Here is a 26,751-nt window from a genome sequence, read left to right on the forward strand (position 1 = left end):
TTACGTTGTTAAAAAGTTTGTGTCGGTGGATGTCATTATGAATATTAAAGAATAAATCAAATTTTGCGAGACTATGGCTGACAAATAATGAATATAATGGGATTCGGTACTCAGTATACTTTAACCCTATATCAGGCTTTGTGATTGAGTATTGTTATAGAAAGAAATTTATTGGGTGTCTTACAAATAGAAAATTTTCTTTTTTTACGTATGGGCGAAAAAGGGAAAGAACTTTTTTTTTTAATTTGAAAATGGAAAAAAATGAGATACTCATTTTTCAAAATGTGAATAAAATTGTTCAATAATGCAGTGCTCGAGAAACTATATATTATTATGGGGGGAGGGGGGGCTTTATATACATACATAGTTTACTCTATGCCTTGGATTACCCATTATTAGATTAGATAGTTGATCATTCACAGTAAGCATTTACATGTATTACTAATTAAGAAACATGAAAAGAACAAAATGTTATGACTGTAGAATTTTGGGAGAAATTATCAAACTGCATATAAAGAGGAAGTAATGAAAATATGTTTATTTCATGAAGAAGAGTTGAATTTTGAAATGACATTATAAGGTATTTGGTAATGCTTCTCAAGTAATGATGGCACTGATCTGCTATTTTGCTTATAAAATCCTGTATACACTTGAATTCATATTTATCAAGAAATTCAACTGACAGAGCATATGTAATGAGCCATACTTTCCTAATCTGAATGTGATTCCCTGACTAAAACACCTCCATTACATACCTACATGTAGCTATCCTTGGACATAGGTTAACTTTAGGTTAGAGGTCAATATTTATCCACTACAAAAATGTACAATGGCTTGGTTAGAAGTGAAATTAGCTTCTTGCTAGAGAATAATTTGAGATTTAGCAAACATTACTCATCCGATCGGCATCAGGCCAAGATAAAACTTTAAAATTTTATAGACTTTCCATATTTGCAAAGAACTTCCAATGGAAGACCTATAAACCTCTGCTGGCTTTTGAAGTTTCTTGTATGATATTGTCTCTAAGGATAGTACAGATTAATTGGACGCGGGTTATATTTGATGTTTTGGTAATCCAAAATGTGAAGTTGAGGCTTCATCCAAGTGACCCACACCAACTATCATGTTTAACTATCATTCTTATTTTTTTTCAGTTTTATATAAGACAAATTTGTGGAGGAAAAAACACATTTAAGCTTCATATGGATAGTTCTATAAACAATAAAGAGAGCATTTTATTTCGTAAATTCTAGCATTTTTAACTGAAGTCCGTTATTAATACATCAAATATAAACAAATAACTGTGAGAAGGATATCACTATACATTGTTTTATTTGTGTTTAATTCGTGACACTGATACGGAACCTTTTCAACATCAAGTCCGCAAAGTCAAAGTTTACCAATCAGACTTATTAAACGTACGAACTATCTTTTTCTTAAATGAATTTTGGTCATGCTATTTGCAGTAAAATATTATGGATGAAAAATGGAATTTAGTAAATTTCAGAACCATACTAAAAATAAAATTTTTAAATAAAACAATAAGAAAGCACCTTTTTAAGGTACAGATTTATCATTATATGTATTTATAATCTCTGTATTGCGTAAAAACATTTTTACGTTCTCAACTTATTGTTTCCTGTAAATAGCACATACTCATTATCTTGCGTAAAAATAGAAAACAATGTAGGACTACTACAAAGTCAGAAAAATTGCAATGTTTTTGCAATGTTGCAAACCGTTGCTGTTGCTGTATTGGGAGGAGAAAATTATTGAAGTTAAATGATACCAAAATGGACGTCCAGTATTATTACGCTTGGTTGTTACTTATGTGTATACACAGGCTCAGAGCAGGTGCGATGTTCTTTATCAGTTGATTAGATCTTTATTGTTTTTGACGTACACTTTTTTATTTTTGCTTATGGCTACAATTAACCTGTATAAATATTTCAATTTTCTTTAATAATTGTAGAATTTTATTGTAACTTAGTGTTTATCTGTTCATGCTATTCATTATTTGTGTGTCAAAAATATCCAAATAATAAATGACCTGGACAGTCATCTTTGTTCATGTCAGCCTATTTGGATCGTAGAACTCAGCAACGTTATCTTTTAGAATGCCATCAGTAGATTTTTTTTTAAAATTTTATTCTACCTTGAACTTGTTTTTGCATACACAATAACACTTATTCATTTCAGTAGCTACAGCTACATAGACCAACATTTATCTTAAGTAGTAGTAATTATTTACAGTGAATTCACACTTCAAGGGAGTGATTTTTATTTGCTTTAATTCTAAAACATAATTGTAAACAGATATATTAATGAAATACATTTTAACAAATAAAAACTCTTTGTTCCAGGCATTTTCTTGTAAGTATTAGGTGCCGTTTTGGTATTTGTCTAGTGATATTACCTATTTGAACCATAGACACTCCCCAGCTTAATTGTTGAAAAATATATATATATCTACTATACTATTAACATAATGTTAATAGTATAGTAGATATATATATATTTTTTTCAACAATTAAGCTGGGGAGTGCCTATGATTTGAACAGGTGATATGACCTATTCAAACAAGTGATATCACTCATTCAAATTTAATAGGTGATATCACCTATTCAGTTAGGTGATATCACTCATTTATATAGGTATTTGCAATAAGTACGTGAAATCACCTATTTGAATAGGGAATATCACCTTTCAGATTGAAAAATTTATATCACCTATTTGAATAGGTGATATCACCTATTCATTTACACAAATAAGTGATATCACCTGTTTGCATTTCTTTCTTCAAGACAATCTAGCTTCAATGCACGTAAAGGATGAAATTTCAAAAGGCTTGTGAAGAATAATTTTACTTTCTTAGCATTGATTCAAAAATGATGATATTGATTTTGTTACTCTTAAACAAACTTTTTTAAAAAGACAAAAGATTCTCTGGACCTGTTGAACTTATTTTGAGCCATATCCTTTACTATATTGGTATTGATTGATCAGATAATTTGAAGGTTTTCTGAGATCTCCTTTTTGGCACAAAGGAGGGTGTGTGTGTGGAGGGCACTGTTCTTGTTATATATACACAAAAATGGGTCCATAGAACAATCTGATTTTACATATGATTTCGACTGATGCTAAGCAAATTCAGACTGTTCCCCTGTGTTTTAGTCTGAGACAATTTTAAAAAATGTTATCATTCCCCGGGAAGTTATATACATTTTACTTGCTATCAGTTTTGCTATATTTATTGATACTTTCTCTCTGTTATTAATGTACAAAGAGATTGAATTTTTTACCTCCAATATAGAGTTAATGTATGCAGTAAATGTATAATCTTGGGAGCATTTGTTATTTCATACATACCTGGTAGTTTGAAAAGGTAATATCACCTTTTTCGAATAAGTGATTGTACCTATTACATGTATATTCAAAATGATATTATACTCAAAGTGTTAACAACTATTCCAATAGGTGATATCACCCATTTGACTTGAATGAGTGATATTACCTATTTGAATAGGTGATATCACCAATTCAAATCCAATAGTTGATGTCACCTATTCAAATTCGAATAGGTATTATCACAATTCAAAATGATGCAGAATAGGCATTAGCTGAATAAGTGATATAGTAGGTGATATCACCTACTGGAATATATGATATCACCTAATCGAATAGGTGATATCACTTAATGGCAGGAAATACCAAAATGGTGATATCACAAATTTAGATAAGTGACATCACAAAATCAAATCAAATAGTTGACATCATTTATTCAAAAAGGTAATATCACCTATTGAGTAGGTGATATCACAATTCAATAGATGAATAAGTGATATCGCTTACTGTAATAAGTGATATCACCTATTCCAATAGATCACTTAATTGCAGTTAATACCAAAATGGCCCCTGATATAGTAAGTCTTGAATGTTTTACTGTATTAGATAGAACATTATTCTTTCCTATGGACTCTGTTTAATGATGTAATTCACTCCATGTATGGGAATATAGCAAAATATAGCAAAATATATAGAGGCAGATAATTCTTGTCTACACATATACTATATGAGCAATTCAGAGAGTTTAGAATGTCATCATGATGCCCCACCCTGACAATGGGAAAAATTATTCTTCATTGCCATTATATCAAGCTTTAGCATAAATTCATATCTTATTTTGAACTAGGATTTTCATAAAAAGTTACATATCAATATTTAATCACGTCACATACATAGATGCTGATACATTTATAGAAAAGTTGTCCCTTGTGAACTAACAATGGTTTGCCTATAGATAAAAAAAACCTCTGATGTGCAAAGGGTTGTTGTTGTTAAATATGCATCTTATTTTATAACCTGTAGTGGAATATTAGATAAGTGGAGCAATATGCTATCATCTGAACATGTAAATTCATATAATTTTCATTCAAAGACTTATTATTTCTTTCAGCTTCATTCTTTGGAGACAGTTACTTAAACCTTCCATTTGTAAACAGTAGAGAGGTGGAGCTGAAACTTCGATTTTTGACCTGGCAGTCACATGGTCTTTTGTTTTTGGCTCGGGGATCCACAGATTACCTATACCTTTATCTACAGGATGGTCATGTCCAGATTGAAGGAGATTTTGGATCTGGATCACTGACCTGGAAATCCCAACAAACAAAGAATGATGGGAACTGGCATCACCTTGTAATCCAGCAAAATACACAGTATTTAACAGTTACTTTTGATGCTTTGGAGAGTCAGATTAGCATACCAGGAAAGTTCCATGAGCTGAATGAAAATGAAGTCTTTGTTGGTGGAATGCAGAAGACCACAAGTTTTTCGAAAAAATGGACATATTTTCGTGGTTGCTTGGGAGATGTGGAGTTTAGCAAGTATGATATTATAAGCAATGCCCAAAAATTGAACAATTCAGGGGCAGTGCATCACATGTCCTGGGACTGTGCCATGGAAATTAAAGCCAAGTCATCCTTACCAATCAATTTTCATTCTAATGTGTCTTTTGCTGCATTTCATCACCTACCATTCACAAACACAGGATCCATTTCTGTACAGTTTAAAACTTGGACCGAAAATTCACTTTTATTATTCAACCTTGCAAGGAAAAACAATAAAGATTTGTTGGCTGTTGAAATAATATCAAAGAAGCTTAAACTTACTTTGAACAAAGGGGGTGACAATGTTGTGATGAATTCAGATTTGATCATCAGTGATGGAAAATGGCATTTACTGATCATACAGTGTAAAGACAAAGAGGTGAGATTTATTGTGGATAAAACTGAACAATCAGCAATGTTTGATGATACAAGCAGAAGTAATTTTGAATTTTCTGGGCATTTTTTCTTGGGAGGGCTTACATCTCATGTGTTAGCTCATGCTGTGGATAAAAACATCGAATCGCTTTCAAAAACTGCAGGTCAAGGGCATTATATTGGATGTTTGAAAAATTTATCTATAAATTCAAAATTGTATGGATTTCAACAAATGCAACTTAGCCATGATCTTAATACAGACTGTGGAAACGTGTCAGAATGCACTGAAAACTGTCAAACTACAACCACCAAATCAACATTCAGTTCCCATAATTCCACACCAGTTTACGAAGACCAGTATGTTGAAGTCAGAGGGGTGACACTCAAAGAAGGAGCAGAAAAGCTAATTACCACTGACAATATTTATGTTCTAGTGGATTACAAGGAACTTAAAATTAGAGAGTCAGCAATTCAATTTGATTTGATGCGATTTCCAAAACATGGACATCTCTTAATTGATCTTGGTAGAAGAAGAAGAAACAGGGATGTTTTTACACTTTTGGATTTACAGGGGAGAAAAGTGAGCTATGTTCATGATGGATCAGAGACCACAAGAGATGAAGTAACCCTCAATATGAAAATAGCCACGGACACTTACAGTGATGTCGCAGAAATGCAGAAATCATATACTTTCTTGTTACCATTCTACATAGAGCCAGTGGATGATAAGCCAAAATTAAACTTACTTAACAGCACTCAGAACGAAGTGTCATTAACAATGGCTAAAGACACTAAGCTGAGGATAACTAAATCTATTATTGAAGTCATCGATCCAGACTCTTCACCAACCAGTTCTCAGATATCAACAGTGTGTACCTCAAGAACACCTGGCAAGTCTTCTGGTCACTTTATGGCTTTGGATAAACCTACCCAAGACAGAACAAAATTCACATATCAAGAAATTTTAGATGGCAAGATCTGGTTTTCATCTGGCCCAGATTCATCATCCTGCTTGCTGACCATTGGTGGGTATTCAAAAAGGTTAAATATTAATGCAGTGTCTGTTTCTCTTCACCTTAACAACACAGGCATTAGAGTCACACAAGGCAGCCATGTTGTAATTAGTAAGAAGAATCTGTTGGTCACCAATAATGTACCAACCCAAGGGTTGGAAATCAGGTACCGAATCACCACTCCTCCAGAATTTGGAGAAATTCAGAGAAGGATGTATTCTAATGATTCTTGGCAAAGTGTGGACACCTTTGCCCAGCGCCATATTGATAACAATCAGATACGATACATAAATAGAGACAAACAGTACCTCGTACAGTATGACAGATTTTCAATAGAAATCTCTATGCTAAACACTACCATAAAAGGCCTTGTGTACGTTTTAGTAGATCGACTTAGAATTGATATTGTTGGCATCAATAAAGTGACACTCCAACAGAATCAATTCAAAATTATCTCAAAAGATGAGTTACAAGCTAAAACAAATGACCAATGGTACGAGTCCAAAAGCATTAAATTTTCCATTTTGAGAAGACCACATAGAGGAAATATTTATCGCATACATCACAGCAACATTTCAGAAGAATTAATTACCGAGATGACTCCACTGTCAGGCAGTGATATCTTTAGCCAGGAGGATGTGAACAGTGGATATATTGTTTATCGACTGCACCGCATGACTTACGAGAAAACAACGGACTTCATCGATTTTAGAGTTACAGCTCCACCAGCCGTTCCCAAGCTGATGCGACTTAATGTGGAATTTATTCCTCGCCAGACTCAAGTGCGCTTAACTAACAATTTGCTGGATACAGTTCTAGAAGGGAAAGAAGCAGTGATAACAAAAGATTTTTTGTACCTGGAAACAGATGACTATCAAAATTTTGAATTCGATGTTGTGGATTTTCCAAAACATGGGACTTTGAAATTAAAGAATGGATACAAGGGGCTTGTACAACTAAGAAAAAATGAAATTGCAAGATTTTCTAATGCAGACATTAAAAATGATAGACTTGTGTATGAACATGATGATACAGAGAATGATAGAGACAGCTTTGCTTTTGTTGCGTCTCCAATCCTTACTTCAGCAACTTCATTCCCAGCCAAAGTGCAAGAATTTAGTGGAAGATTCCACATCCGCATAGTCATGAGAAATGATAATCCACCAAAAAGAGAAGTGGATAAACCTTTCAGGGTGGTATCTAACAAGGAAAGACTAATTACAGTGGATGATCTCAGTTTTTCTGATCCAGATATGGATTATAATTCCATGGATTTAAGATATGAAAGAGAGAAAATTCCAAATGGTGAAATTTTTAATAGTGAGGATGGGAAGGCTGTTTTAAGCTTTACTCAAGGAGATATTGTTGAAGGAAAAATCAAATTTCGCCATCATGGATTAGAAAATAGCAAGGTGTTGATGAAAGTTTATGATGGGAATTACATTGAACATTTTCTGTTTAGCATACAAGCAGGGAGTCCTTATATTGCAATCCAAAATAACACTGGTGTGTATGTTCAGGTTGGAGAAGATGTTAACATTAGTACTTATAATCTAAGTATTGAAACCAATGTGAATGTGAAACCAGAGGAGATAACATTTGTAATGATAGAGGAGCCATTACGTGGCAACTTGAAAATAAATGGACAAACTCTGACTCAATTTACCTTAAAGGACTTAATGGACGGCTCAGTGAAATATAGTCACACACATGGAGGAATGGGTCAGGATTATTTTAAGTTTGCTGTTGTTGCTGGGGAAGCCAGGACACAAGACCAGTTCAGGATTCATATTTTGCAAGGTACCCCATCACAGATCCCAAGAGTTATCAATAACAATGTTCTTCAAGTTCAAAGTCTGAAAAGTATTGTCATCAGTAAATCTCATCTAGAAGTCTTTAGTTCACTGTCACAACCATCATCCATTGTGTACACCATCCAGAACAGACCAAGATATGGAACAATTTATGTTACATACAGATCTGGAAGTAGACAGCAGAATAGCTTCACCCAGTGGGACATCAACTCTGGAGTGGTCTCCTACCGACATACGCAGAAAGGACACAGAACAGACTTCTTCACATTTGACGTGGCAGATGGAGTAACAGGTCAAAGGTTACGTGGACTGACCTTTGGCATTGAGGTCTTACCACCACCATTAGATATTGAAACCAGGAACCTCTCTATCAGAGAAGGAGGAAAGAAACCTTTATCACCAGCTGATATTGTTTTAAAATTCACATCACCAACAAACCAGACTGTTGTCTTCCATGTGGTGAGACAGCCAAGGCATGGCCATTTAGAATTAATCGAAAAAAGAAATGAGGCACTGTCCTCTTTTACAATGGATGACTTGAGGCAAGGAAGGGTTTATTATGTACATGATGGAAGTGACTCAGAGTTTGATGAAATGATCATCAAAGGTCAGATGGGGGGTAAAGAGGAAACAGATGACCAGCATTTGTACATCCACATCGAGGCTGTGAACGATGAAGCCCCACAGGTCATCACAAACAAAGGCCTGACACTGTGGCAGAGCTCCATGGCTTTAATTTCTAAGGTAATTTTATTAACCAGTAGAGTACATGTTTACAACGTAGTTTAAAGTGAATGCTTATTATAAAGTCATAATTTTTTTTGCAAAATTATACTACGAGTAGGTATATGTTATAATGTTTTATGGATTAAACTCATTCTCAATACATTTACTTTTAAAGAGCAATGATTTTTAAGATTGGCATAACAGACCCGTAGGAAGCAATTTCAGTTGGGGGGGGGGGGGGGGGGGGGAGGGGGCATAGCCATACATTTTCAGTTGAGGGGGCACTATCAACTACCAAAAATTTCTTGACAAGCAAAAAAAGAAAAGAAAAAGGTCATCAGAGGTTTTTATTGAGGGGGCACAAGCATATAGTATCTGTTTTCTATAATGTAGTAATCTATATATCGGCAAAATTATTCACAGCCCCCCCCCCCCCCACCTTTCCGGTTCCTACAGCCATGAATAAGTGGGAAATTCTTATATTTTCCATACTAGCGGACATGCTTGGGATTTTCAAAAGCACAAAATGTGTATTCAAAGTATACAAAAATATGTTTTCTTAACATTTGTGGTATGTAATACTGTTCACAATAGTTTATTTTAAAATTATATAGGTTCAAAATTTTTCAAAATAAATATAATATTTCAATGTTAAATGTAATGTAACAAGAAATAATACTTCCCAGAATTTTCCACTTTTGTTAAAATTGGGAATATTTATCTGGACAGTAGTTATTATTTATCAGTGGGAATTTCAACCAATGTTTTTTTTGTTGTTGTTTTTTGGGGGGTTTTTTAAAGATAATCCTGGTGTCTTTCAGTATTAAAACAATATTTTCATAGTTTATATTTTCATATTTCAAATTTATTTAGCTACAGGTATTTCCCAGCCAACCTTATAACTTTGCACAGTTTTAAACTTAATTGGTTAAGACAGCTTTTACTGACAATTTTGTAGGACATCTTGTATGCTGAAGACCCAGACACACCTGAAGAAGGTGTGTGGTACTCCGTTACCAAACCTACAAATGGAAGGGTTGCATTCCTCAACAATACATTTAAAGACATCACAAGATTTACCCAACAGAGTGTCAATGCCGGCCAGGTGGTGTTCGTACATGAAGGTATGAATCAATGATTCTCGTCTGTTCTCAACAAATGAAATTGACGTCTTAAAACGTGATATGTCTACCAATCCCTTCACTTTACTGTAAAATAAAATAGTGAAATATTCATGATAATGTTTTCCTAAATTAGAGGATCTCAGACATGACTATTGTATTTTGATCCGACTCAGTGACTGTGACGGGAAGGGTGACTGCCTTTTGTACATTTTCATATTTTGTGGATTCTCAGCTGGAGCAAAAATTGAATCAATATGAGAAAACATTACTTCTAATGATTTTTAAACCATGGTTTCTACTTCATATGATAATGAGTTTACCCTGTATAAATTCCTTGAGGTTCATAGGTGAAGCATTCAAGTAAATCATGTCACAAAGACAAGTATGTTTATTTTAAATGTAGTTACACATAATAATTGATGAATGAATTCAAAAGTAGCAAAATTTGGATTAAAAATTTTTCAGCAAATGCAAAGTACTTAATTTTAAGCTGTTTTCCATTATTTTGGTTTGATGTCAATAAAACTTGTTAGAAATTTAGAAAATATCTGGATACATAATTTTCAAATTGTTGAAAATGTCCAAGTTTCTCTTCCACTATCATAAGAACAATTCAGTAGAGCTACTTCTCATCAAAGACTTTTAGCTAACAATCGTCAGCAAGAATTGACAGTATAAGAAAAGCTTGATTAAAGTATATGGATATATTAATGTTTCTTCATATGGTTGCAGGTGGTGATTCTGGTAGTTTCTGGTACCACCTTAGTGATGGTCAGAACAGCAATGCCAACCGAATGCAGTTCCTTATCAAAGCTAGAAAACTGGTGCTCACAATCATTAACAATAAACAGCTACAGGTTTACCCAGAACAGATCCAGAGGATCACCCCTGAACATCTCCTCAGCAGAACCAACAACCCAAACCAGACCAAGGACATTACCTACCATGTGCCGGTGAAACCAGAAAAAGGTCGCCTCATCACCAGGATTAACCATCGTGTTGTACCAGTTGTCTCTTTTACCCAGAAAGACATTAATGATGGACAGATTTATTATCAGCATGAAAGCTTCATGCTCTCCATTGAGGACACAGACAAATTTGTTTTTGAAGTGAATACAGTGTATGCAGAGACTGTTAAGAACCAGGTGTTTAACATTGCCATATCCTACAGCAGTCAGAGCAACCAAGGCAAAATCCGTGTGCGGAAACTGACTTTGGCTGAAGGGGACCAAACAATTCTGTCGAAGTCAAACCTGGATATTTCCACTTATGTGAGACAGCTGGAAGCCTCTGGTAAGGTTGTGACTGCTATGTACTCTTTAGTGGCGGTTCCTAAACATGGCATTCTGGCCTGGAGAGGAGGGAGTGCTTTGAGAGAAGGCAGCAATTTTACCCAGGAATACATCAACTCAGACAGAATCATCTACCACCATGACGATTCAGAGAGCAGAAATGATAGTTTCAGTTTTCTAGTGTATTTGGACATTAAATATGGATCAAGTGAAGAAATGCAGATTCTGGAGGAAACATTTTCCATCGAGATTAACCCAGTGAATGATGAACCATTTTATTTTGTACCAGACAATCCGGTGCTAGAAGTTACAGAAGGAGCTAGTACAGTTGTGGATGCCAGAGTTCTCAGAATGATAGATAAAGACTCTCCACCTGAAAGACTCTGGTATGAAGTCCAAACTCAACCAAACAATGGGATTTTATCATTCCGAGCTGACCCCCAGAGATTGATTAAAACCTTCACCCAAAAAGATGTAGATGATGGTGATATTATTTTCACTCAGAGAGGACCACCCCTTCCATCTTTCCTTGAGCTAAATATAACTGATGGGAAATTCCCCAGGAAGTCTGTGACTGTAGCAGTGAGTGTTGTGTCCTTGACTTTGGAAATCATTATCAATGCAACAATTAACATTCCTCAAGCTTCAACATCTGTGTACATTACCAGAAGTCAGTTAGATATTAGAACCAATGGAGAGAGAGAGAAAATAGTGTATACCATTACTAGGCCTCCAACTCATGGACAGATCTATGTGAAAACTTATCCGGTGACCACATTTACACAGCAGGATATTGATAATGACCATGAAGTCATGTACGTCCAGAATGATCTCAACTTCCCAAATGACAGATTTTTCTGTGACATTTCCTACCAAGGATCCGAATTCATATGGAGAAACAAACTGATCTCCATATCTGTAAAACCATTTGTAAAGCAAAATCCAGTACAGCTGTCCAAAGGGAACCAAACAGCTATAACATTGCATAGTCTTGATGCAAGTGGACTAGCAAATGTAACAGGTAGTATTCCACATTACAAAATTATACACCAGCCAAAATATGGCATCATTGTAAGTGTTGTTCGTAGAAAGAGGGATGTACAAGCAGGGTACATGCCAGTGGAGGAGTTTACCCACAGAGACATTGAACACCGAAGAATCTTCTATATTTTCAACCGACCTGTTCGTGGACAATCGGAGGATAGGATGACCTACTTGCTGACCGCCAAAGGAGTCCAGCCAGCACTGGGTCATCTAGTGTTTAATCTTCCACATAGTAGTGGAATTAATGGTTCAAATGTGGATGGTGTTGGAACTCGTGAAGTAGTGAGCCCTAGTGTTAGAAATGATTTTGTGATCATTCTAGCCATTCTCATTCCTCTATGTGTGGTTGTAATTTTAGGAGTGATAATAGTGTATCTTTTGTGGAGAAAACGAAGATATCAAAACTACACTCCCCCTTCAGACATGCATAAAAACCGGTTACGACCAGAAATATCTGGTCCTATTCCACTAAATCAACCACATGTTCACATTGAACCGAACGAAAATGCATCAGATGATGAGCATTCTTTAGTGTATGAACACCACAATTACTACAATGTCCCTGTGGTTAGAAGAAATATCTCTGAAGACAGTATTTCAGATTCTCATGAGTACAGTAATGTTGGAGCAACTTCCCTGAACCAAACAGAAGTTAGTGCTACAGTCCCAGAGTGCAAGGTCACGCCCCTGGGTGACCTCAATTTAAGGGATTCCATAGTCTCTCGATCAAGTGTGGACTTATTTGATTGGTTGGTGATGGATGATCCTGAACTTTTACAGTATTGTCGAACCACAGCTCCTGTGTTGAAGGATAGTCAGTACTGGGTCTAGTCCTGTGATATGTGCTTGTTTGAACTTTTCAATCAGTGCACTTTTTTTGCTTTATATTGAGAATTTTTTTTCAACGTTAGAATTTTTTGCATATGCTTGAAGAACGGGTATTATGAAAAAAATTACTCATTTTCTTATTGCTATTTATGGAAGCTGAAAACTTTTGTGGAAGTTCTGAATTAGAGATGGGCATTTTATAAGGAAAAAATTCAGATGTAAGTAAAATTTAGTAAATTTCTTTTAGGTTTAAAAAGTTCTCAGTATAAAGCCTTTAAATGTATCTTTTTTTTAATTCAAAGGTTGTTTTAAGTATTACAATTTATCAAATATGTTTATCAATTATTTCTTTTTAATATTCTAGTGCAAATGTGTCTAATTATTTAATTTCCTGTTATATGAATTTGTTTCATTGTTGATTTTAAGAAATTTCATAGTGTGTTTATAATGGTATCTATTAATAATTGTCATTATAGACTAACTCTGATTTAATTGTGAAAAGATGTTTTACTGTATCTAGATTTTCGAGTGCTTTTAGCTTTCCTTTATCCCCAGAACTTGCTCTCTGTTCTTGTTTATATACATGACATTTTGATAGAAGACACTTAGAAGCTTTATTTTTCATTAAAGATTTTTCAATCAAGTCAATGGTCAGTGAAAATTTAACTTTAAAAAAACATTCCTTATACTATGGTGTATAAAATCAAGAAATTTTTAGCTAAAGCTTGTTTCTTAGAAATATATCATATTAGAAGTTTGAAAAAGATCTCAAACCAAAGAACATACAATGTAGTTAAAATGACTTATTTTATTGTGCCATTCTTATGTTGTAACTTGCATAATTGTTAAACTAAATGTATAAGTAGGAGTTAAATTGAATTTGGCTAAAATTTCAGTATTTTCTATGGCCAAAATATCTCTTTGGATATACAGTGTACATGTATCAATTTTGTGATAAAATTTTCTACATGATGTACATTAAGTCATATAAAACCAATCTGTCCACTGAAATTTAAGTACTATCGCATTCTTAGTCCTGGATATTGTGTATTTGTCTCAATTTTAATTTCCAAAAATTAATTAACAGTAGTCAGTTGGTTTGTATTTAACAAATTTCATCAACTTTGTTAAACTAAGGGGGTTAAGATTTTATGCTTGAAATTTGATTCAAATGATTGAGATAAAAAAAAAAAAAGAAATGCTTATGATACATGTATTGAAGCAATTTCGGACATTTTTGTTAGTTTCTAGTCATGGATATAGGAGTTGACTTTTTTCAAAATTCAAAATAATATTAGTATTAGCTGATGATGATCTATCTATACATGTACATGTTATGTCACATTGACTTTTAACTTGGGTATATATCCATGTAGCATACCATATTGTATATTAAATATGTTTCTTTTTGTGTTGTGCCAAATATTAGCTTAAAATTTCTTTCTGCATTGTGACATATTGAGTGTTGAACAGAGATTTTTTTAAATGTTGAAACCAAATTTTATTTCATCCTAAATGACTTAAGTCTGGGAGATTTGTTTCACAGGGTATTATTGTATTTCATATCAGTCACTTTGCTGCTAATTAAATGCTAATTCAACTTATTTTCTGGCCCTCAAATGTTAGATGAGTTTGTAGGTAAATGTGCATTTTTAAAAAAAAAACTTTTTAATTTCTTCAATTGATGCTGTATTGATAATTATATTGCCAGTTGGTTCAATTTTGTGAAATGATTTTTCTCACAATTTCCAGTATAAAACAAAGATACACATTGTAATTTATTCCAATCTATTTTATCCATTTGTATAGTGCTGCCTATGTCCAAATGAAAAATGTTATCCTACGGCTGGTCCACAGTGGGGTAAATTAATCCAAATCAACTTATCAGAGTTTAAATTAACCCATATATAATTTATGACATATTCACACTGCAATTCTGACAAATCAACTTTACTATTTTGTATAACTGTGAAATAATGACATCATAATTGATTCTTGATAAGTTAGCCCACATAAAAGTGGGTTAACTTAACCCAATGTGGATACAAAGTGAGTTAAACAAGATAAAGCCAAGTTACTCTTGGCCACTTTTGTAGTACATGCCCGGTACATGTGGACCAGTCCTTAGAATCGGTGTAAGTAATCTAAGTTAATCAATGTAAATGATGTTTAAGGGCAAGTCCATCATAGGCTAAGTTAATACAGAATCTAGAATTAACATTACCCAGAATGTTTAGTCTGTTAATTCATGTCCCCACTTCAATTCTTTTTGCTGATTATTAATTTTTATACTACATGTTTTGTGAAATAATGAGGTCATGATTTTTGATTGAATTAATCCACATTTGGTTTGGGTTAACTTAGTGTGGATGTAATGAGTTTAATCCACATTTACTTGAGTAATTCCTTAATCCGGATTAACTTGGTAGTGTGAACTAGCTCTATGTTTGATATTTTGTATAAAGCTGGTTACAGCGGCAACCTGATAATGTACAATACTCAAGAGTATTTCACTGATACTGAAATTTGCAATCATGATTTTTGTAAATAATAGATTCTTTATCTGTAGATCCAGATTTTCTATGTAGAAATAGAGAGCAGTTTTCAAGAATGGTTTTTTTCTAATGTAAACCAACTTTTATTTGTGACAACTGAAGTTTTCTTAAGAATCGAAAATGTGAAACCCATTTCTAACAATTCCATAATAACAGTAGCTTTTTTTTCTCAAGACCTGTGCCAGTTGTATCCATGTTTAAATTCTTAGGTATGAATGAAAGTTGGTTTACAGAGGGCAAGAGAGGATTTTGTGTTTGGAGTGTTTATACCATGTATCTGATTCACATGATTTACCAGAAAATATTTACTGTAAAGAAGTTGAACATGTACGATGCACACATCATGGTATTGTGTACAAAATCGATTATGTCAGGTTTTCAATAATGTAAAATAGCCAAATAATGAATTAGTGCCAATCCATCTGATATGTTTGTTTACTGCTCTCAACAAAACTTGGGAAGTATGAAAATGTTGAAAAAATAAATTGGCAATAAGATATTGATGCATTTTGGTACAAGAGGACTGAGAAGGGTTTCTGTTGGTGCTGAGTTTGATGTTATAATGCTTGTTGACTGTTTTGTTCTGCCTTGCCCCTATACAATTTGTCATATTGTATATAATAATGATGCTTGTTGTTATATTTCATTAAGTTATAACCATTATCACCTGATAATAAACTTTTGAAATCTTCAATTAGCTTCTTTTTTTACTTCTATTTTGTAGATAAGACTGAATTACCAATGCAATAAGTACTTTAGTAAAGTTGGTTACCAGGCATATTTTGCTAACCTGAGCTTACACTTTGTCATTGTTGGGAGGTCTGCATGTTGAACTTTGACCCTTTTTTTGCAGCCCCATCCTAGCTCCTGGGGCTACAATTTGAAAAAAAAAAAAACTAGAATCTACACTCTTTAAGGAAAAATGATGGTCTTTGATGGACACTAATGTCACTATGACTACAGGGGTAGTAAAACTTATTAAGCACGCTTGAACTACATGTAAGTAATGGGCACCAATGACTCATTTATGACTCGTTTATGTTCTTCTGCGTCAACTTGTTTTAATTTATAAATATCTATGTGTATTATAAAAATTTAATTCATTGAACATAGAAAAGATTCTTTCATGCCCTTATGTTTACAACACAAGAAGTTTTTTTTTCTCCTTTGTACAGTGTTTGTATTATGTCAGTAGAGAGGAGATGATTGAGAGCTTCACTATAGACAAGGCTGTGTTGAGGTGCTCTCCCTTGATGATGTCAGATGATAAGTTTTTTCAACTGACAGTGATTTCTTCTGGAATAAGGTAATAATTCATTGAACATCATTAAGGATAGGATAAAGCTAAGGCAACCATTCCTAGGAGATGAGAAATTGTAGGATCTAGTTACTACAACTCATCTAACTTCCCAGTTCAAAATACCTCTGAGATGAGTTTCTCTGAGTCCCCAGCATAGTGTGAGAACAGCTGGGCACTGCTAATGGACAGGAAAGTGGCATTAGATGATCTGGCTACTGCCTTGACTAGTGTGGTCTTACAACATCCTGGAGGTCCATACAACAAAACACCTCTTGGGCTTGGTAGACCCATATGATGGAAGGCTTCTGGGTGTTTAATGGGCCACTCCACTGCCTGAAACATTCAAGGGTCTGGTGAGATAAATACATATAAGTACAGGTACACTTAGACATCATAACCAAGTGCTTTCAATACTACTGTACTTACTAAACAACTGATATGGGACAACAAGTTTTTAAAAAAATTGTAAGAAGCACCCTTGCTCATCATAACTATGCACTTCATATATCTGCTCAATATTAAGGAGCAGACAGGATTATTTAATAGAATTAATGCATTTTCACTATATTATCAATAGAGCCACATCCAACAGAAAATCTGACCCAGGGGCCATGAAACTCACAATTTTGGAAGAGCCCCCCCCCCCCTTGCTCATCATAACTATACACTTAGTTTCTTTACTTTATAACAAGGAGCAGAAAAGAATTTTTTTTTATATTATTTTTTTTTCACTAAATATCAATAGAGCCACCCTACATTTCACCAGAACCCCTGACACTGGGGCCATGAATTTCACAATTTTGGAAGAGGCACCCTTGCTTATAACCATGCACTTGGTTTGTTTAAAGAATACCTAGGAGCAGAGAAGAATATTTTCAAAGAATTAATGCATTTTCACTATAATCAAAAGAGCCCCACCCTAACACCAGAACCCTTGACCAAGGGGCCATGAAATTCATAATTTTGGTAGAGGACTCAATGCTTATTTCAATCACACCAAAAGTTTGACTGCTTGGTGTCCAGGAGTAAAGAAAATTGGTTGAAATTGGTTCAGCGGTTCCAGAGAAGAAGCTAAAAATGTTCAAATGTTAACACACATCGCACAATGACAGAAGGAAACAGAGAGCAATTGGTAACCTGAGTGACCTAAAAAGTTAAGAACCAGGTGTTTAACAGGTTTCTCCCAGTGACTTTGTACTTACCCAAATGACCACAGGTCAAGGAAATGATACGACCTCAGATATTAGTAATCTTTATGTGAAGATCAAACTTCCAATGTTTAACAATTGAAAGTTAAGCAGGTCTAGTCCAAAGACTATGTATTTAAACCTACTTGATGAAGCTACGTCTACCTACTTTCACCGGTCTTGGAAAAAAAATTAATTGATGATTAAGAAACACATTTAAAACATGTCAAACTTGGTGTTAATCATCTTGTGCAATTGCACAACAAAATTAGAAAGCAATAATTTTTTGGACAAAATTTTTGTCACATTCATTGTCAGTGTGACTGTATTAAGAAATCTAGTACTCGCCATATTGCACCGTTCCTGCATTTGGCCACAAAATGCAAGTAAAGCAAAAAGAAGGTAAAAATAGCTACTTGGAGTAGGTTTAAATACTTAAGTAGCTATAAGTGGCTATATAGTTTGAAATAGTCGTTGGACTGGACCTGTTAAGGTTGGGTCCCTCAGAGACACAAATTATAAACTTCTTTTCTGTCAGTGACAAACTTGCATAAATGACCTTGGGTCAAGTTCAAGGTCAACCTAGACAAAGTGATTATTATATAACCTCCACACTCAAATTAAACTTGAGGGTATATATGATAATCTTTTGAAAGAGTTAAACCTCTGGTAATCCATCAGTTTTTTTACAGCAGCAAATCTTCACTCTTATTTAGTACATTTATACAGTAAAACTCGGTTATAACGAAGTCACTGGGACCTGTGAAATTACTTCGCTATATCCGTAATTCGTTATATCCGTATAAGAAATTCGTTAAATTTATATAGCCGGGGATCCAAGAAAAAATCGCTATGTCCGTGAATTAGCTATATCCGTGCTCGTACTAAACGAGTTTTGCTGTACTAGCAGATTCATATCAAAAGATGACAATTTCAAAATGGTATAAGGTTGTCAGTTTTACCAAAGAAGTGAGAACTTTACACCTGCAGTCATGAGTGATGATTATGCACACTGTTTATACTCATCTCATACTAAACAAAATTTTCAATAAATAATATATACATTATGGATTTTAAATAAAACGATACAAATTCCTTGATTATTATACAATGACACACACCAACGATGATTTTCTTCCAGAGTTAAATAATGTTAGATTCATTCACTAATTGGGGGCTGACATACTGAATTGAAACGAGGTTAACAGTGTAAAGTGTATTTTTCTGCCTGTTATCTACATTATAAGGGGATTGTCTTCTGGTTTGTTGAATGTAAAATAAATTAATAAAATTTTTAATCTTCTTTAAATGCACTTAAAAAGATGTTATAATAAAGATTCTGACACTTTCAGACAAGAAATATCATGTTAAAATAATGTACCACACCTATATACATAAACTCTACAAAAGACGAAAACTGTCATCCTGGAAAAAATACCCTCATCCACTTCAGCACCTATTTTTAGACTCTAAAGCATTAATTTATTTGGTTGTCATTGTTTTATCCCCTACAGTGATGATTTTCCTAAATGTTGATGTTTATGTTACTTGTCAACACGAATTCAATCAACAGAAAATAATTACATTAGTCAATTTCTTTCGATTTGGAGGCTCATCTCAAGTGAGCTTTTCTGATCACCTGTTGTCCATCGTCCATCCGTCTGTCAGTCCGTCTGTAAACTTTTCACATTTTCAACTTCTTCTAAAGAACCATTGAGCCAATTTAAACCAAAATTGCTACAAAGCATCCTTACGTAAAGGGTATTTTAAGTTCTTAAAATGAAGGACCAAGTCCCCTTATAAGGGGAGATAATCAAGAAGGGGTCATAAAAAAATCTTCTCAAAAATCACTGGGCCAGAAAAGCTGAAATTTATGTACAAGTATCCTAGGGAAGTGTAGATTCTAAATTTTTCAAATCATGACCCCCCGGGGGTAGGGCAGGTCTACAACATGGGAATCAAAGTTTTACATTGAAATATATGAGAAAAATCTTTGAACAGCTTCTTCTCAAGAACAACTGGGCCAGAAAAGTGAAATTTATGTGGAAGAATCCTAGTGAAGTGTAGATTCTAAATTGTTCAGATTATGGCCCTCAGGGGTAGGGTGGGGCCACAACAGGGATTCAAGTTTTTACAATGAAATATTTAGGAGAGAAAGCTGAAAAGCTGAAATATATGTGGAAGCATCCTGGGGTAGTGTAGATTCTAAATTGTTCAAATCATGACCCCTGGGGATAAGGTGGGGCCACAATTGGGAATCAAAGTTTTACATTGAAATAAATTGGTAAAATCTTTAAAATACTTCTTTTCAAGAACTACTGCCCAGAAAAGCAGAAACTTATGTGGAAACATCTTGGGGTAGTGTAGATTCTAATTGTTCAAATGATTACACCCCCCCTCCCCCCGAGATAGGGTGGGGCCACAGTAGGGAATCAAAATATAAGTTTTACATTGAAATATATGGGAAAAATCTTTTAAAATCTTCTCAAAATCATGGGCCAGAAAAGTTGAAACTTATGTGGAAGCTTCCTTAGGTAAGATAACTTCTAAATTGTTGAAATCATGACCCCCATGGACCCATGGATAGGGTGGGGCCACTGTAAGTATTAAAGGGGGAAAATCAGCATGGTCATTAGTTACTCAGGAGAGTGTTGTGGTCCATGGGCCCTTTGTTAGGTCACCTGATTCAAAAGTCTGTCTGATTATGTTGTCTGTAAACTTTTCACATTTTTGACTGCTTTCCAACAACCACTGGGCCAATTTCACCCAGTCTTGTCACAGAACATCCTTGAGTGAAGGGGGTTTATAAATGTTTCCTCAAAGGAAGTACCATGTCCTTTTTCAAGGGGAGATAATTTTAAGAATTTGTGAAAATTTGGTGATATCATTTAAAAATCTTTTTAAGTTCTTCTCAAGAACCACCAAGTCAGAAAAAATGAAACTTGTGTGAAAGCATCATTACATACTGTAGATTCTAGTTTGTTAAAGTCATGTCCCCCTGGGAGAAGGGTGGGGCCATAACAGGGGATCAAAGTTTTACAAAGGATTTTATAGAAAATATCTAAAAGAAATCTTCTTCTCAAGAACAGCACATTAATTAAGTCATTCTTAGTCATATTAATGCCAATGCATCATCAGGTAGAGTAGATTCAAATTTGTTCAAATCATGGAAGGGGGGGGGGGGGGGTAGTAGTGCTTGTACTCATATATGGTGATCAATATTAATCCTTGGCAATTTTTTTGTTGTAAAAGGACTTGCAAAAAAGGTGGACAAATTCATGGATGCTGAAAAAGACCTTGAAAAACTGCATGTGTAAATATGTAGGTGGTGCAAACATCTTATGAACAAAAGATCTGACCCAAAAATAAAGCCAGACAGTGAGTATCCAGAATGGCTCTGGAATCTAAAAATAGAAAGAGGTGCTTATGAACATGAACCTGGCACTCAAAAGTATTGGAGGCTTGTGCGTAGAAGAACTATACAACAGATGAACAAGGAGAGGAGAAAAGAGTGATTAATTATAAGCATTGTTTTTATGATATTATCTGATATTTTTCATAACTTTATGTCCCTTAAAATAACTTGGCAAAAATAAATTGTGTTTATACCATCATGAATCATGAGTTTTTGTGGCTTTAGCAGTTTTGGGTACTGAAGAGTGCATTTCAAAGTGGAAAAAGCTGTGCAAGGTTGAATTACATTACAAATAAAAACTTTTTTCCTTATAATTGTCAAAAATCACTGGAGCAGAACAAAATGCAAACTTAATTAATCTACTTTAACTTGGCTAAAGTACATGTAGGTAGACTCATGACAAAAAAGTGGTATATCTGCAAGCTAGAGTTTAGGGGGGAGGGGAAGCTGGAAAACTGGCCCCCATTAGAAATTAAAAAGGCAATATTTATGTCAAAAATCTCTGAAGAGGAATAAAATGCAAACTATAGAGACGTCACCATATACCGGTGAAGGGCTTCAAATTTTTACCTTTACTCAGCACTCGGGATCATTGAGCAGTGTCGAGGGATCTTTATCGTACCAACAACTGCCATGACATGGGGCCTCAGTTTTTAAGGTCTCATCCAAAGGACCCGCAACTTTCACTTCAAAGTGCCGAGGTCATGGTGAAGGAACAGTTGCTACCCATTTTTTATCTACTTAGGTCAGTTGTGGTCGAGGTTCGAACTCACGACCTGCTGATCAATGAGCGAGCGCTCTACCGACTGGGCTACCGTGAATGGTCAGAAAGGTAATATACTACTCGGTAACAAATAATAAAGTAGATCAATTTTTCTTTTTCGCATTTGTCACTATCACTATGCCATACCTGGCCATATTAAAAACTATTCTGTATACAGGGTTATTTTCGTCTCTTGCAAACAATTTTCATACATGTGATATGTACAGGCTGTACGCAAAATGTACAGTTTTTCGAGCCCATTCATCGTGTACCGGCGGGACACCAAATTCACGGAATATGAAAATTTGTACAGTATTTTGAATTTCTCGCTAAATGCCGCCATTTTCCTCTCATTCTCGCTCGCGAGACACTGGAAACGTCACCTGTGTTTGACACTTGACCTTCTGATAATTGTGTAGTGTACACAAACCATCGCGTGCGAAGGTGTGAACTGCCAATTGGGATAATTATCTTGCTATAAATCCGTATCAAATACCCTTTTAGGTAGCTTTATTTTTTAAGGGGTACTTAATTACTGTTGATGTTTCGTATACCATGAATACGTAACTTGATTGAAAAAAATTAAGCCAACTTGTAAAGTTGATATACATGACTTAATATACGTGAATCTGACCCAGATCTTCGTAGGTATAAAATATACGATGTTTATTACAATGATTACGCTGGAATTTCAGAAGAATTTAAGTGATATTTTATACCATTTTTTGTACCGTTTTTTGATAGGCAGTGTACAGTTTTTTCACCCAAATTCCAGTTTTTTTATGGCTCCTGTACAGTTTTGTGGTCTTTGACTTATCACATGTATGAATTTTGCCCCATTTTAAATTTGCCCAGTCACAATTCTATTCAAGAAATGGCATGGACGCCATGAAGCATAAAATAAATTTTAATTGTTCCCATTCACCCATAGATGTTAAATGGCAAAATTGGTTGTAATTAGTTCAGTGGTTCCAGAGAGAAAGCTGAAAATGTTTAAAATATTCATTTACAACCAATAGGCAAACATAGGTAATCAAAGATTAGGAAGCTCACCTCGATGAATGTTATCTATAAGTAAGGCAAATTTCACATCATATTTATTTTCCTAGTTAGTGTACATTCCAAGATCAATATCCATGCAAGTTTGGTTTAAGTAGGACTTATAGTTACTTGGAAATAGACCTACTCAAAAAACTTTTAACTTGTTTACTAATCAAGAAAATTTTGGTCAGTTCCAACATCCAAAGCAATTAAGTCTGGAAGCTTTCATCCTTAGATGCACCATCTATGCAAGTTAATTCATAACAGGCCATAATATAATATAGCTACACCAAAAAAATTATACCCTAGTCACTCATCTGGAAAATGTAGGTCAGATTCAGAATCCAAATCAAGTCTGCAAGTGTCCTTCCCTAGATACATAATCCATGCTAATTTGGTTAAAATATGGCTAAAATTCATCCATGTGGAAAATCTAGGTCGGATCCAGCATCTGAAGCAGGTTGGTTAGTGTACATCCCTAATAAGATGCATCATTCATGCAAGTTTGGTCCAGGTAGGGCTTATAGTTACTTGGAGATGGACCTGCTCCAAAAACTTTAATTTGGTCATTCATCTGGAAAACCTAAGTCAGATCCAGCATCCGAAGCAAGTATGGTAGTGTCCATCCCTAGATGCATCATCCATGCTAGTTTGGTCCAGGTAGGGCTTATTGTTGCTTGGGAATGGACCTGTTCCAAAAACTCATCTGGAAATCTAGGTCAGATCCAGCATCCAAAGCAAGTGTGGTAGGGTCCATCCCTAGATGCATCATCCATGCTAGTTTGGTCCAGGTAGGGCTTATAGTTACTTGGGAATGGACCTGCTCCAAAAACTTCAACCTGGTCACTCATCTGAAAAATCTAGGTCAGATCCAGCATACAAAGCAAGTATGGTAGTGTCCATCCCAAGATGCATCATCCATACAAGTTTGGTCCAGGTAGGGATTATAGTTACTTGGGAATAGACTTGCTCCTAAAACTTTAATAGGGACGCCGATGCTAACACCGACGCCGGGGGTGTAGTTTAAGCTCATCTCGACTTTGTCGAGGTGAGCTTAAAAAACAGATAGCAATAAGTCACCTTATGGACTGGGATGACCTAATAACACAAAAAACTTCTCCTCTGCTTTTAAGGGCTTGGAACCTTCTGCTTAGAAAAAAATGCAAAAATGAAAGCAATGTTTTTTTCAAGCAGGCAGCATTAAAAGTTTTGTGCTTTTTTTCTATTGTTTTGCTTTTTTTTTTTTTTTGCTTTTTTTTTTTTTGCTTTTTTTTCTTTCTTTTTTTTTGTGGCCTTTTTTTCTTTTGTTTTTTTTTCTTCACTTTTTTCTTTCTTTTTTTCTCTTGCATTGTTTTCTTTTTTTCTTTCCTTTTTTTTTATTGGTTGTGAATTTTTAACACTGCACAAAACTTTGGCCAATGATATCAGAAAATTTTTAAAAAATTATTCATTCAATGTCTCATTTTAACATTTACTAATACAATTAACATTAACATGTATTTTCACTGCATAACTAGCCACATTTCATCATTCACTGTCACAAATTAACATAGACTGCTCAAACAATATTAGCATTTACATGTTACTTTCACAGCATATATCTAGTCACAATTTGCCATTCATTGTCACAATTTAACATTTACTGCTAATTTAACATTTACGTTTACTTTCATTGCATAACTTAGGTCACAATTTATCATTCACTGACACAATTTAACATTTACTACTATATATAATTCACATGTACATGTACTTTCACTGCATAACTATTCACAATTCTCCATTCACTGTCACAGTTTAACATTGACTACTAACACAATTAACATTTACATGTATTTTCACTGCATAACTAGTTACAATTCATCATTGACTGTCACAAATGTACATTTACTAATACAAACAAGAAACATTTACTTTCACCACAGAACTAGTCACATCAATATAATAAATGCTGATTTACATTCATTCTTCGTCACCATTTAACATCTTATTACAATAGCTTGATTGAATTAATTTGTACAGACTAATCACAATTATAGCAAAACAATAGATAATAAAAGATTTTTACATTACAATATTTTCAAAGATAATGCAATTATCTCATTGGCATAGAGAAAAAGAATGGGGTCAGTGTGGGAGGAAACCGGAGCACCCGGAGAAAACCCACGTGTCTGAGTAGGTGACCCCATACCCTAGCTCTTACAACTCAGACACCCATTTCCAAAACAAATGTTTCAAAAAATTTGTTTTGGACAATAAAAAAATAATATTGTAAACGGATGTGCTTGTACATGTGTGCTTCACAGATCTGGCTTCCTGCATTAATTGTCATTTCTTTGTCTTTCTCCAAACATGATCACAAGGATTTGCCTCTTCAATACTTTTATTTTCTGTCAATGAATGAGAAAAAAAAGGTATTAAACCATTTGAACCAACAAAGTGAAAATGAAGAACAGATTTTTACAGAATGGCATACTTGGGTAACTTATTCCCATACCTGAGGGCTCCTTGTCATTCATATTGTCAAGCACATCCACATGACTTTATCTGAGTCTCCTACAGGGTACTGTCACCAAAACATCAAAGCACGCTATAAAATAGAAATTAATACAATCAGCATCTATAATAGTATAAGACAGAAATTAAGGAAAGAATAGACATATCTTAGCAAAATATTACATAGACCTAAAATGATACTTTTTTGCTGTACTTTTTTTTAAAAGATGTTGGATTATTGATTAAGTCATATACCTGATCTGTGACAGTTATCCACGGTGATATGTCTTGCTATTGGAAAGGTCAACATCAGTCTTCTCTTTTCCACTTGTTTCCACCAATTCCTGTCTGGCTGTAGCTCTTCATTTCCACATCTTGGAGGGTTAAGGTCCATCAGCATTGCATTTGCCAGATGATTCCACCAATTCCTATCTGGCTGTTGATGCTCTTTTCCACATTGTTGAAGAAAAACTTCACTAACACCATATTTTAAAAGTTTTCTTTTCAGCCTGTCTGATGCAAGGGTGTATTTTTTTTAACTACTTTTCAGGGAAGAGGTGAAAGGGGTAATTGATTCTCCTTTAGTTTCTGTAAAAGAATGAACAAAAGGTAATAATCAGGTCCAATGAAGTAAAAATGAGGAACAACTAAGAGTCATAGAGAATGGCATACTAAGGTAACTTTCACGTACCTGAGGGATCCTCATCATTCATAATGTCAAGCACACCAACATGACTTCATCTGAGTTTCCTACTGGGTACTGTCACCAAATCATCAAAGCACACTATAAAATAAAAATGAATATACTTAAGTGTCTATCAGTATAAAACAAAAATTATGAAAAGAACAAACAAATCTAAGTAAATTATCATACAGCTCAAGGATCAAATAT

The 26,751-nt window shown here is 34.5% G+C and overlaps 1 protein-coding gene and 1 long non-coding RNA gene across 2 annotated transcripts; one reads left to right on the plus strand and one right to left on the minus strand.

Annotated features, from left to right (window-relative positions):
- The first annotated feature begins 1,662 nt into the window (after positions 1-1,662).
- On the plus strand, positions 1,663-13,473 carry LOC133183012 (chondroitin sulfate proteoglycan 4-like). Its single transcript, XM_061317921.1, has 4 exons — positions 1,663-1,854; positions 4,457-8,832; positions 9,773-9,938; positions 10,671-13,473. The coding sequence occupies exons 1-4, from the start codon at positions 1,794-1,796 to the stop codon at positions 13,103-13,105; spliced, it is 7,038 nt and encodes a 2,345-aa protein (XP_061173905.1). The 5' UTR covers positions 1,663-1,793; the 3' UTR covers positions 13,106-13,473.
- Positions 13,474-25,478: 12,005 nt separating this feature from the next.
- On the minus strand, positions 25,479-26,281 carry LOC133183893 (uncharacterized). Its single transcript, XR_009720762.1, has 3 exons — positions 26,115-26,281; positions 25,861-25,953; positions 25,479-25,753 (listed from the first exon to the last, which is right to left on the minus strand). It is a non-coding gene; the product is annotated as an uncharacterized LOC133183893 (long non-coding RNA).
- Between the last annotated feature and the right edge of the window lie 470 nt (positions 26,282-26,751).

This window comes from Saccostrea echinata, unplaced genomic scaffold (genome assembly GCF_033153115.1).
Source record: "Saccostrea echinata isolate AGI-Se365-2 ecotype Australia unplaced genomic scaffold, CSIRO_AGI_Sech_v1 ptg000009l, whole genome shotgun sequence".
In the NCBI taxonomy this organism is placed as follows: Eukaryota; Metazoa; Mollusca; class Bivalvia; order Ostreida; family Ostreidae; genus Saccostrea; species Saccostrea echinata.

What these genes read in the sequence shown, in the direction of transcription:
- LOC133183012 (XM_061317921.1), top strand. Translation starts at nt 1,794, where the DNA reads ATGGACGTCCAGTATTATTACGCTTGGTTGTTACTTATGTGTATACAC. An exon ending in CCATGGCTTTAATTTCTAAG is followed by an intron (nt 8,833 to 9,772) that starts GTAATTTTATTA and finishes ACAATTTTGTAG; the next exon opens with GACATCTTGTATGCTGAAGA. An exon ending in GGTGGTGTTCGTACATGAAG is followed by an intron (nt 9,939 to 10,670) that starts GTATGAATCAAT and finishes ATATGGTTGCAG; the next exon opens with GTGGTGATTCTGGTAGTTTC.